The sequence below is a fragment of the Triticum aestivum genome, chromosome 2B (genome assembly GCF_018294505.1).
Source record: "Triticum aestivum cultivar Chinese Spring chromosome 2B, IWGSC CS RefSeq v2.1, whole genome shotgun sequence".
In the NCBI taxonomy this organism is placed as follows: domain Eukaryota; kingdom Viridiplantae; phylum Streptophyta; class Magnoliopsida; order Poales; family Poaceae; genus Triticum; species Triticum aestivum.
Window position 1 is genome coordinate 166,129,862 of NC_057798.1, and position 14,366 is coordinate 166,144,227.

The 14,366-nt window shown below is 46.3% G+C and overlaps 1 protein-coding gene across 1 annotated transcript; it reads left to right on the plus strand.

Moving 5' to 3' along the window:
* The first annotated feature begins 11,437 nt into the window (after positions 1–11,437).
* LOC123044112 (transcription factor MYB30) lies at positions 11,438–13,133 on the plus strand. Its single transcript, XM_044466753.1, has 2 exons — positions 11,438–11,885; positions 11,979–13,133. Exons 1-2 carry the CDS (start codon positions 11,753–11,755, stop codon positions 12,785–12,787), a joined length of 942 nt encoding a protein of 313 aa, XP_044322688.1. The 5' UTR covers positions 11,438–11,752; the 3' UTR covers positions 12,788–13,133.
* Positions 13,134–14,366: the final 1,233 nt, after the last annotated feature.

Sequence of the window (14,366 nt, forward strand, 5' to 3'; positions counted from 1 at the left end):
CCCCTCTTGCTGGATCAAGAAGGAGGAGACGTCACACTGACCGTACGTGTGTTGAACGCGGAGGTGCCGTCCGTTCGGCGCTAGGATCTGCGGTGATTTGGATCACGACGAGTACGACTCCCTCAACCCCGTTCTCTTGAACGCTTCCGCTCGCGATCTACAAGGGTATGTAGATGCACTCCTCTCTCTCGTTGCTGGATGAACTCGTAGATTGATCTTGGTGAATGTAGGAAAAAATTTATTTTATGCAACGTTCCCCAACAAAAAGGTGGTTCACCGGCGGAGCCGATGGTGCCAGCTTGATGCCGCTTAGCTGGGATGATTCATTCTGAGACTTTAACAGGCACGAAAGGCCCTCTGCTGCCAACAAGAAAAGATATGGAGAGATAGGATCTCCCTGTCGAATACCTCGTGAAGGGTTAAAACCCTCCAAAATGATGTCGTTAAATAAAATAGAAAAGAAAACTGTTTTGACCATGCTCATGACGACCGTGATCCATGATGCCGCAAAACCCAACTTCCTCATAATAGCTTCCAGGTAACTCCACTCGACCCTGTCATAAGCTTTCATCATATTCAGTTTGAGAGCACAGTAGTTGTTGCCCTTTGATTTGTTCTTCTTTATGAAATGGTAAACACTCATAAGCAGAAATTATATTGTCAGTAATAAGCCTTCCCGGAACAAACGTTGATTGCTCCTCTGAAATAATATCTGGCAATATAACCTTCAAATGGTTTGACAGAACCTTCGATGCTATCTTGTAGAAGACATTGCATAAACTGATAGGACGAAACTGTGATAACAGGGTAGGGTTTGATAACCTTTGGTATTAACACTAGCAAAGTGTCGTTAACACACTCAGGGCTCTCCTCCCCCTGTACAATGCCGAGAACTGCTCTCGTGACAGCTGCACCACAAGTGTCTCAGTGACGTTGGAAGAAGTGTGCAGGCAACCCATCCGGCCCCGGGGCCTTCGTGGGAAACATTTGAAAGAGTGTGTTCCTGACCTCTGTCTCCGTGTACGGGGCGAGTGCGTTCCTAACACGCAGTGATCCATTTATCATTGTTGCGACCATACTCCATTGGATGGGCCTGGAACAGTAACTATTTATGTGGATGCATGGGAAGATGTCGTCGGCGAGACAAGGCCGGCCCAACCTAATGATGGGCGCCACAGGATCGAGGGCGTGACCCCTGAGCTCCGGTCGAGAACGGCGAGCGAATTCGATCAGACGCCACCACGAGACATGGACATATGCATGGACACGCGCACGGCCGCCGAACCGACGAGCCCGAGAGCGACGTTCCCCGGGCGGGTGCAGCGCACACGTCGACCGGCCGTGTGCACGCCCATGCACAGACCTCTCTCGGAGACGCGCCGCCGGTTCGACCGACGAGCGATCAGCTTGGTCCGAACTACACATGCATGCACTGCTTGCTCGTCGGGGCATGGAGTCCGTGCCATGGACGAAGTCACGGAGAGCATGATGGGTGTGGGCGAGAGTCGCCGGCAGATGCAGTGCCAGCGCTAGCAGCCAGGCACCGTGAGCCCATGACGGACCCTGTCCTTTGTCCTGGAAGACGGACTCATGCATGGACGCCATCGCGTTGATTATGTGCACAGGGCTGCCGTATAGCGACCCGACGAGAAGCACCCCAGGGCCGGCGCATAGTGTAACTCATTCACTGCACGCGTCATGCATGGACTCCGTCTTCTTCATGGCTCCGGCTATCTTGGTGTTCATGTTTGTTATGGGCCAATGTTGTTTCCATCCTCCTTCAGTTGGATCGCTCACGTACGAGTGCGACCGACCACGACTGCCTTTATTTCCACCGGAACAGCTGGTCTACAATGTACATGACTCGATCCACTGCACCGGGTTTGTCTTGGCCCTCTTCTTCTTTTTTTTGAGTTTGTCTTGGCCGTCTTCTAGAAGAAAGTACACATGTCAAATCTTAGCCATCGAGTTGGTAGCGCATGCCAACGGACAAGATCAATTGCGCGACCTAGACGATGCGCGCGCGCTCTGGCTTGTTTTGACCGATCTATCATGTCCCAGTTAATCTGGTCAAATGCAGTTAAACCAAAATTAGTACCAAGTCTTTGAACTAATCAATTGCTACTAACTGCCGCTGTGCTACTAATTAACTTGGAGGAGACCTGTGAGCCTGCGAAGTCGAAACCTGTAGCCATCAGCTCGACGACTTGAGCTGAATTCCCCGACGCTGATGTGCAATCTAGCTGCCGATCGAGTCGTTATTAATTAGGGTAGCGGCTTCATTTGTCAAACCTAACTAATTATGGTAGGCTAATGCTGCTTCGCCATGGCTTCCTGAAAGACGCATGTCACACTGGAGTTCAAAATAGCATTGACACGAGTCAGCAGACATGTCTCCCGAGTTTCCGGCTTGGTTACTTAACTTCTCGTTTCAGTTATGGATGTGCCGTGCAAAAACTGTGGGTTCTGCAAGCGTTCTGCCCTTCTACGAGTAAGGCAGTAGTGCATGATTTTTCTAAAATTATGGGTTCATGATCGAGTAAAGCAAGGTCTGCTTTACATTCACTAGCAAAAGAGTCGCGCGTTACAACGGAAGAAAAAAATAACACACGCTCTTAACTCAATAATCATGTCTAACGAACCAACAGGTCCACGTTCATTATTTTAGCAAGGCATTACATTTGTGTTGCCGCTTATCCTCCTTCTCATCCTCACTGGATGTGGGCTTAGTGTTCACACAAAGCAGAACGTGTTTGAACGTGTTTTAATGGGTGTTTATTTGCAATCCGGATCACCGTTGGTACAAAAAATGTACCATGCGCTAGATTATAAGTTTGCTTCTAAAATAATATTTACGTGTGGGCGTTAGGGAGTCCGCCAACACATTTTGTGTGGTGTATAAGAGGAACAGCTCACACACATACGTGTGGGCAAAACAAGTAATGCACACACACCTCTTTTTTTCCATCCCGATCCCTCTCACACGCGTGCGTGTGGGCGAAGTTGATAACGCCCACACGCCCGTATGTCAGGCCTCGTACCCTCCTGGTCCCGCACGCCACGCGCGACAGTCCCCACGCGCCCGCAGTTGCCATGGTCCAGACCCTCGTCCATGTTCGTTTAACTGCAGTTGCCATGTCGCTGAACTACGATTGCCATGTCGGACAACTCCAGTTGCCATGGTTGCTCAACTGCAGTTGTCATGTATGGTCTGATCTAATGTAGTTGCCATGATTTCATAACTTTAGGAGTTGCCACATACTAACACTAGGCAGTTGAGAGAGTTGCCATGTGCTCACAAGCATGCTAGGGCAGTTGCCATGTAAAAAGAAAGAGTTGCCATCTGCTTACGTGCACGTTAGGCCAGTTGCCATGTACCATGCAAAAACACATGGCAACTCGGTAAAAGAGAGTTGCCATCTGCTTACGTGCACACTAGGCAGTTGCGGTGTACCCTGCAAAACACATGGCAATTCGGGTAAAAAAGAGAGTTGTCACCTGCTTATAAAGCACACTAGGGGCAGTTGCCATGTGCGCTGCAAAACACATGGCAACTAGCAGCTTGGGTGTGGGAGAGGAGACGGGCGTGTGTGCGAGATGGCAAATGCACATACACTAGCCCTTCTGTGTACGTGCAAAGTGGCGTCTGGCGCGAACTGCTGAACGCCCACACACCAGCCCCTCTTGTGTGGTGAAACGGCCGTGTTGGCGACCAGGTGAACGCCCACACACCAGGCTAGTCCTACGTGGCACTAGAAACATGCCAAGATTCGTGCGCTCACGAACGGACGCGGATCCACGCGTGTGGGCGAGATGCAAACGCCCACACGTGTGGGCGTTAACATTTCCGTTTAAAAAACATTTGTTTGACTTTTTTTGAAAATTTTGTTTGACATAAATATGATCTAAGAAAGAATTACCAGAAAAGTCAAGGGGTTTAAAAAAGTGCAAAAAAGGGTTCGGCTGCGACTTACATGTGTACTCCAAGTTGAATACTCAAAAGTACCGGATTTTTTCTGTAAAGTATAGATATAGATATTTGGAAATCTTTGTGATTCTTCTCCAATTTGCTTTAAACGGTGAGGGGTGCATGCAGATGCAGGAGCTAGTACAGAATTACAGTGGCATTTAGCTTTGATGCATTCGCACGAACCATGACCGGTCGTACAGTGCATAGAGGGTTGGTTACTTGGCCCGTCAGTACGGCGCAGAGTACTACGAAGGTACATGCGAGCTGGAAAAGCTAGTGCTGCTTGACTATGTCGTCGCCTTCGTACTCTCATGGATCCCAGCAGCACCAGTAACAACACGCGCTCTGACCAAGTCTTGATACCCCACCCTCGGGTCGGATGGAAAGGCAGGTCGCCGTCGTCCTGGCAGCATTCTTCCACCGACATTTGAACGTGCCACTAGGCTGGGCAATGCTTAATGAGCAGGAGCTTGTCAGCACTTAAGGGTCACTACTGTTAGTACCGTACGATCAGCCTAGCTAACGAGTAAAAGCTATCGACGTGACGGAGCGATCAACCACATACGTACTACAAACACGTTCGATCTGTCAGGCACTCTCACTCAGTAGAAATGGAACCACTCTGATGAAGCTGTAGAGATCGTGCAGGACTGCATATATTATACTCCTACATTGTACGATCGTGCAGGACACAAGCAGACAAGCATCATTGTTTTGCTTTGCTATGCAGGAGTAGCGAGCACGTGCGATGGGTGGATAATCTTGTAAAACATGGCCGAGCCCGCCGCTGGTTTCGCGGAATGCGCAGCCTCAGCGGCCGGCCGGGCGGCCGGGTTTAATCGTCAGGCATGGACATGGAGCCGTGGCAGGCGTCTAGGGCCGGCCAGGCCGCGTCAATTCTGTGGACGGGGACGGGACTGTGGAGATCATCAGAGCACATGCGTGTACGCATATCTCGGTTTGACCCAGTCTAGCCAGCAGATGTGGCCCTGTCGTGAGTACTACGAGTAGCAGCATTCACACGACATTGAGGCTCTAGAGACCTAGGTACGGCCATGAACAAATGGTACCACTGCCGCAGATCTAGAGCCCTGGCGCTACCAGCTCTTTTTTTTCTTCCTGCCATGTGACACGAGTAAATAGCCACGAGAAAAATCTATCGGCGCGCCGAACCTGTAAGGCTACAGGATTCCAAATGCAACATTTCAAGAACCGTCAGAAATATATTTCAACGTATCCCCTTGTTTCACGATTTATTTTTTTACTAGTAAAGTCATCAGTGTCATTAGTGCTTCTGTCCGTCTGTCTAAAAATTACACCGAAATTGCCACAAATTACCCTCTATGTCACCCGCAAGTGAAGAAAATGATTTGATTTTATTTCAAAGTCGCCGTCGCGCTCGGTTCTTATAAAGTGACACCCTTATACTCCCTCCGTTCCAAAATAGATGACTCAACTTTGTACTAACTTTAGTATAAAGTTGGGTCATCTATTTTAGAACGGAGGGAGTATGTGATAACCACACAACCACCGCAATGGCTAAGGCCTCGGTCTTCCCCACTTGAGACCCTGGTTTGATATCAGGGGTCTAACCTTTTTTCTCTCGTTTTCTCTCTAAATAGCAAGCACGCCTCCTTCTATGAACGGGGCATGACGCCATGTTTTTTTCATTTCGTCTTTTGGTTTTTATTTTCTCGTTTTTGTTTTTGTTTTTCCTTTTTTAAATTAATTTAGGATTTCCAAAAAATTCTAAATTTCAACAAGTAGTGAGTTTAAAAAATTGAAAAATCATAAAATGTTTGTGGATTCAAATTATGTTCGGGAAATCATAAAATGTTCATCATTTACAAAAATTGTTTGCATGTTATAAAAAAATGTACGATTTCAATAAAAAGTTGTGAATTTTTTTTTTGCATGATTTTTAAAAATGATCATGTATTCAAAACATATTCAGAAATTTTAAAAAATATGCATGAAACTTTAGAAAATGTTCACAAAACTCAAACAGATCCATTCAAACATGTCCATAAATAATGAGCAAAATGAACCGCGCTTACATAGAGGTATTTTAGGGGATCGATAGAGGTTGTTTTATGATTTTATTTAGTCCATCACACGTCGAGTAAATAAAAGGATTCTATGTTCTGTACAACGTTGAGCCCCCAAACAATTGACACAACTTTATATGGATTAGTTTTTGTAAGTTATATGAAAATGACTAAATGTCTAATTTGCCTCCATACATAACTATGTTTATTCTAGTACAATAGTTTTACTAGCCATGGAAAACACCGCGACGCTAGGTCAAGGCATGACACACTATTCATCGGTCTAGCTCAGGCAGGGTCTATCAATGCAGTTTGCCCAGCCAATTTTTTTGTTGTTGTGCTGCCTTAGGTAATCAAATTGTGATGAGACCATCACATTTTCAGTTTTTTAAATGACATTTTGAAAGTCCCTTATCTCATCATGACATGATTCAGACGTAGTTTATGAAATCACATTTTAAAAGTCTTTATCTCATCCTGGCATAATCTGCATAATCTAATTATTTTCTTCCGTTGCAACACATAGACATATTTGCTAGTATTTACCAAACCACTGATTGTCGTCATGTTCAGTGGATGTGGTTGTATTATATCCAAGGTCATCATGGATCAAACGTCAGGTTTGATGTCTTGGTTGTCTACCAAGATGAATACGTTTTCTAATGATTAACACGTGTCATTCAAGTACGTGGCATCCATGTCGAGTTCGACAATCTCCTAACTCCAGTAACTCATCAACACAACAAGTGAAAGTTATACCTTGCAGTTCATCTGGTTAGAGCGGAATGGTCGCGTCGTGTCTTGGAGAATAGGTCCTTCTCTTGCACTCAGGTAGTTAGGCTTATATGCAGAGTTCCAGCTTTGGAAGAGAGTGAAGGATAGAAATTATTTTGGGGAGTAGTCTCGTTTTCTATCATGGGGTGGAGTCGAGAGAATTGCAAGTGATTCACTCGGCTTCTAAATTGGAACCTCTCTCTCCTTAATACAGAAGGCACACAACTCTCTTGTGTGGTCTTAGTTTTTTTTAATAAAACATAATCCCTCCGATCAAAATTAATTGGCATGGCTCTAGTACAACTTCGGTACAAAGTTGTATTAAAATTGCGTCAACTAATTTGATTAAGAGAGAGTACCAGACATTTTTGGTATCAATATTAAAGTTTCCCCTCCCTATCGATTATTAACCGGGAACAATATTGGTTGGTTAATCAAGAAAAATAGGGAAAAAACATGATACAGGAGTCCAAAACCTACCGAAGCTAGGTTTTTAAGGGAAAATTGGTTTTTTTAATATCAACACCATAAACGTAATACAACTTGCAGTCAACATCCAACACATTGTGTGCCTTATAATCTTTCAAAAGGAAGACTGAGATTTTCCAGCAATAGCCTATTACGACATAATGAGAAAACAAGGCGTCCTTGCAAAGTTAGGCGCAATATTGTAGTAGACCGATCTCCGGTAGAATGTCTAGCAAGAGTAGGTACTACTCTACTGGAGTTCATTAAGATGAAGAAAACATTATCAAATCCTTGCATTGAGGCATTGACGCAAAGATGATGCCTTATATCCCAGTGTCTCGGGCTCGATTGAAGATTGTTTTGCTTTTGTACCCCAGGGTTTGCAAAATGTGGAAAAAGGAGAAGCCTCATCAAGAGAGTGCACGAGCAATCAGAGCATCAAGAACGAGTGCTTAGGGTCCGACTTCCAATGACGAAACAACATACATGGGGATTGCTTGGATACAAATTGAATTGTAAGAATAAAAAAAGGCAAGTTAGGTGGTACGACCCCCCCCCCCCCCCCCCCCCCGCACGCCCATGGACATCACTTGATATGATGAAGGATAATATGTTACCTGATGCATAGACCCTTTTGTGCTTAGGTGTGAAGTAGCGAGCATGATTAAAGGATGAAGAGATGCACATTCAGATGTGTGTAACTACCATACCAGCTACACCGGGTACTACCGAACTCGGCAGATAACCTCTCATGCGCTAAGGGGGTCAATTATTGAAAAAATATAGAAGTCGTGGGGATCAACTATTGAAAAATATTTTCCCATTTATGTATAGGTGTCCTTTTGAGGAGGTGGCATATGTGATGATATGGCATGTGTGCATGTTCGGATAAATAGAGTAGTGTGGATAACCTACTTAACTCTATAGGACAAAACAAATGTTTTAACTATCATGCTGCAATTTGCACCTTTATATACTAAAAAAATTATAAATAAATTAAATAATGTTCAAATCCGCACACAGTTTACATGAAAAATGTGTTTTCTATAATATGCAAGAATAAGCATATAGTAGTGAAAAAAAATGTAAAAATGTGTTTCAAAAAAAGGAGTGAATTAGTGGCATTGTTATTACCCTTAAAGAATAAAGAAAATGAAATAATTCTTAGAAATATAAAAATGAAATTTTATAGGGAAGAATGAATTAGTGGCGCTGGTATTACCCTTAAAGAAGAAAGGAAATGAAATAAAAGCTAGACAAAGCCTAAATAATGAAGTTTTATAAGGAAGAATGAATGACTGAAATTGATATTACCCTTTAAGAGAAAAAGGTGAAAAATGTACTTTTAAAAAACTTGCACACAATCTTGCACTAAAATTGCACCTTCCGTAATATGGAAAAGTATAGTTTATACACATATTGTATAGTACTTATGTGCATACAATTTGTAAGAAAGAATGAATTGGTGACATTGGTATTACCCTTAAAAAAGATAAAAAGAAAAAGAGAATTAAAATGAATAATGACACAAATTGCACACAATTTACATGAAAATAACAATCTATACAATATGCAAGTATAAGCATACAATAGTGCAATCTTTGCAAAAAAAAACAGAAAACAATTTAAGAAGGAATAAATTAGTAGGATTGTTATTATCCTTAATGAATAAATCAAATCTAATAAAACTAAAACAAAATCAAAATGATGAGCTTCTATAAGGAAGAATGGATTAGTGACATTCGTATTACCCATAAAGAATTAAAATATAAAAAAAATATCAAATAATGACAAATTTGCACATGATTTACGTAGAAATTGAGTTTTTATAATACAAAGACAAGGATATGATATTGAAAGTTTTTGCAAAAAGTAACTTTACGAAGACAAAATGAATTAGTGGCATTGGTATTACCTTTAAAAAAGAAAACGAATTAGTGGCATTGGTATTAACTTTAAATAAATTAATAATAAAAACATAATAAAATTTAATGCAAAGGGTCGAATTCATCCAGGATTTTTTTTTCCCAAACCTAAAATAGTTAGTTCCTGCCTGCACAAGCTAGACATCTAGGGATATATCAAATATGCAAAAGATAGACAGTGCAAAGCATAGACAAAAGAACAAACAATAACGACTACAAGCCCATTACCATAACCAACTGACCCAAAACGAGAGTAAGTTGAAAACTACAAGCCTAAAACAGGACAAAACACACAGTAGAAGAAAGAAAAAACGAGCATGAATCTTAAAGCCAGAATCAATGGCCAGAAAATCGACTGATCCAAATTCAAAATTCTTACGACTGACATATCGCTAAAGTGATTTACAAAACAGGTGTGCACATCAATGCCCGGGACAACCCTTTTTTCTACCGGAAGAAATTGCCATTGATGCTCGGTCTACTGGCTGCAGTATGAGATTTGGAACCTGTGATAATACTATGATGTGTACACTTCTTAAACCTGGTTCAGAGTGATGTACTACACCCACACCTGCAAGCAACTGGCAAAATCCCCGGTGGTACACAAATAATCATTTCTTGGTTAAGGGACAAGCGCAGAGGGCAAGGTAGGCTACTCCTACACGCCGACACCAAAGCGAGGTCTTGTACTTGTGTGTCCGTAGACATGGTGTTGCCATTTTTGTTCATACCTTTACTCCTGTTCGTTGACCTTCTCGTCACACAGCTAGGCGACGCATGTGCCGCTGCTACTACTTCCACCGGCCTACGTACCGGGTACGTTGAGTACTGACTACTCCTACATAGCAGTCATGAATACACTTGCATGTATCCGGGCCGTCCAGCGGGCGATCGGCCGGACGTCCTTCCTCACGCGTTGCAGCTCTGAGCTGGTGAGCCTGCCTGGTTGGTGCACGATGCACAGTGCGCCCTCGTCTACATTTACTTCGGATGCATGCATGCATGGTACCAATGGCGCAGCAGCTTAAAGTACCAAGGCGCACACGAGCCGGCCCGGTCATTACTCCACTCCCACTGCCGCTCCGCTTTACTCATGCCTCCCCTGCGCCGCATGCCCGCTGCTCGCTCTCTCGTCACACAAAGGTGATGGCCGATCGATCGATCGATCACAATGGTGAATAACGCTGGCGAAAAGGCCGCCTTTAATGCGTGCCTCCGGCCGGCCGGAGAAGTTACCGATGTGCATGTCAGCGTATGCGTGTGGCGCTGACCGGCGGCTGCGGGCGGTCAAAGTAAGACCCTGCCCGCGGTGGCGCCGCGCGATCTGGATTAACTCCGGCGGGGGGCGGCCGGGATTCCAGCGCTGTCCGTGACGCGCGCACCATGGAAAGGGGCGCTAGCTACCAGAGTCCGTTTGTCTGTTTGTTTGTTTGGAAAAGCGTTTGATTTCGAGATGTCAGCTCAGCTCAGACCCAGAAGGAGTCAAAGGTTTGCATGGATGGACACCAGCAGCGCTCTCGCTTGGCATGCATGCATTCATGCAGACGAACCCTCTTGGCGTTGGAGGAGGTTTGCGTTGCGACAAGCATGCTTAGCACACGCGCCGAGTCGGACTTTGGCCGTGGCTCCTGACGCCGCTAAGATGATCAGATCATCTGCGGTTACAACTTACTAGTACAAGTAACAAGTTTACTTTCTTAATGTAAAAAAAACCCATTTCCTTTTGGGAGACGGCAGCCGGAGGGAACGGGCGCCTTCTCCCGGGGGCATGGCGTGGCATGCAGGTCGCAACATGCCACGCCATGCCCCCGGGAGAAGGCCATATGGTGCCACGCCACGGCCACGCAGAGCGGGCGCGCGATTAATGCACGCGGCATCCATCGCAAGGCGGCATGCACAGTGTCGCAGCTGCAGCTGCAGTGTACCGCCCCACCACCAGGCTGACTTTGCCACGAGACCGAAGTAAATGCACACTCACTAGCCCTGGCCCCTTTCCCTTTCTGCCTGTCTCTGCACGCACCTCGCCTCCCTCTCTCTCCCTCTCTCTACAGTTTGACTCCTCAAGGAAGGAGCCATGGCTCGCAGGCTACAGTAGTGCTAGCCTGGCTAGCTGTCTCGGTATCCTGGCCGTGGTAAAGCGGCTGGGAGCTAAACAGCCCAGGTAATCGCAAGGTCAGCGCTGTGCTTTGCTTTGGGCGGGCGTGCGTGACCACCGAGCGTAACCGTGTATATATACGCACCTACACCGCACCCCTGCTCTGGACCCTGCAGCGAGCGAGCCTTGCTTGTCCTCACCCTCCTACTACCTCACCCCGCTCCCTCCAGCGCACCACAGGCTTCGTCTCCACCTCACCTCAGTCCCCTCTCCTCACCTCACTCCATTTGTAGCGTAGCAGCGGCCCGCGTCACGCGATCCTGCTCGTATACGGCGCCGGTGGCTAGACTCCTTGTCCCCGCCCGCCCAAGCCTGCAGCAAAAGGCGACCGACCCCTCCGTCCCTTTCTTTCTTTCATCGTCTCGTTCGGTGTGGCCGAGGTAGCGAGCGGGGGAGCGGGAGAGACGTGAGCATGGGGAGGCCGCCGTGCTGCGACAAGGAGGGCGTCAAGAAGGGCCCCTGGACGCCGGAGGAGGACCTCGTGCTCGTCTCCTACGTCCAGGAGCACGGCCCCGGCAACTGGCGCGCCGTCCCCACCAGGACCGGTACGCATCCATCCATCTTCTTGCCGGTTCTTGCCTTCGTTTTGTGTGGATCGCATGGTTGTTTGTCGACTAAATCCCTCGATCGATGTGCAGGTCTGATGCGGTGTAGCAAGAGCTGCCGGCTCCGGTGGACCAACTACCTGCGCCCCGGGATCAAGCGCGGCAACTTCACCGACCAGGAGGAGAAGCTCATCGTCCACCTCCAGGCGCTGCTCGGCAACAGGTGGGCCGCGATCGCCTCCTACCTCCCCGAGCGCACCGACAACGACATCAAGAACTACTGGAACACGCACCTCAAGCGCAAGCTGCAGGCGGGGGGCGACGCCGCGGCCAAGCCGGCGGCGCAGAGGCCCGCCTCCTCCTCCAAGGGCCAGTGGGAGAGGCGGCTGCAGACGGACATCAACATGGCGCGCCGCGCGCTGCGCGAGGCGCTCACCACGCTCGACGACATCAAGCCGCAGCAGCCCGACGTGGCCGACGGCGTCAATGGGGCTGCCGCAGCCGGCGCCGACAGCGGCAGCCCGGCGGCCTCGAGCTCGTCGGCCGCGTCGCTGTCCCAGTGCTCGCCCTCCGCGGCCGGGCCGTACGTCCTCACCACCGCGAACATCTCGCGGATGCTCGACGGGTGGGCCAGCAAGGGCCGCAGCGCCGGCGCCGCGGCGGACAGCCCCTCCGGCTCGTCGGCCTCCGAGGTTTCCCACGGCAGCGGCGCGGCCGCCCGTGCGCTGGGGTCCGCGTTCGAGTACGACCGGAAGCCGGCCGTTCTGGCGCCGGATCAGACGCAGCTGAACGCGATCGAGACGTGGCTCTTCGCCGACGACAACAACAACAACGACCACCATGGCCACGCAGCCGGCGGCAGCGGCTTGCTCGGCGTCCCCGCCATGGGTTACCCTTTCTAGCTAGCTCTACCGTGCCAAGTTATTAAGGTCGATGTTCTCCTAGCTCGCGTTACTGATGTGAGGAGTGTGTTCACTGCATGCCCACCTAACGAAAACTAGATAGATCCTCTAGTAGTACCTCGGTGGCTATGGCAATCAGCTTCCTTGGTCTCCTGATTACTTAGGATCTGCATAGTTTTCATTTAGGGAAAAGAAAGGGAGGTTGTGGTAGCTAGTGCTCCTGTTATTTACTGCTGTAACTGTGACTTGGTACTATGTTGATGGGTTTTGGGTTTTGTACTTTGAGTAGATCCGCTGTTTGCAAGCTGCAAAATGTGGACGAATAAAGTCAGTATGTCAATTAGTACATGTCATGTCTTCTATCACTACTAATTAACCAGTATGCCGAATTCTGGTACCTGTCATATATATCACTAATTAAGTTAGTTGATTAATCTTTGGAGCTCTTTCATGGTCAGTATGTCAATTGCTGCCTGTCATATATTTCCACCACTATGCAGAGGCCGGGCTGCGTCCCTTTTCCAAAATATATATATATATATTTCCACCACTAGTTGGCCAGAATGCCAAATACTAGTACCTGCACTATATATGTATCACTAGTTATGTCAGTAAGTTGATTTCTATCTGTCTTTAAGGGGGGAAATAGTTTCATTTTATTTCTTTCTATTCTATGTTTTTTATTTGCTTCCTCGGAGTGGTCCACTACATGACAACGATTTATCCCTCGGGTGATTAGAGGAGTTGGTACCAATTGATCAAATTTGAAATTAAACTTGGTGCATGTATTTTTCTACAATTGTTTCGGCTTCTAAATCTGTTCAAGATTTAGTATTTCTAAAAAGTCTGAGAACAACCGGTATTTTTCCTTTTCATGCGCGAGAATTAACACGGGATGAACAAAGTATTACTACTCCCACCGTGTAAACAAATATAAGAGCATTTAGATCATTATTTTAATGATCTAAAGGGAGTACAACATGGTGAGCGTATCTAGATCTCCATGAGCATGTTTGCAAAAATTGACCATGAAGTAGTTAACTCTCAGATGACTTACACAATTATATATATTTTTAGTAGATTAATTCATTTTATAGCATGGTATAAACATTATCTTAGATTTCTATAAATAATTTTGTAAAATCACCCGACTTAAATCTCAGCCCATGAAGAAACTAATGCTCTGTATCTATATAGGTGTTACTTTTATAGAAAATAATAAGCTATTTTTTGTGGTAGCCAACAATATACATATCAATAGGCCATAGCGAGACATTTTGCCTTGACTTATGTACTAGGTCGGTGTTCTGTGATGGCTTAAATTTGAATATGTGGTGCTCTCTGAGGGTGCTTGCAAGACTAATACGTAAAAGAAAAACCTGGTCACATCCACACGCATGTGTATGTGACTACATGACTAGTTAATTTACCTTGGACAAACTATCACATGAACATATTTGATCACATGCACGTTTTCATATCTACCGATAGAACACGTCTCGGAAATATAAGAGGTATTAATTAAAGATATGTATATATCTTGTGACAGATCTGCAACGGTACATGTTCTGTATATTTC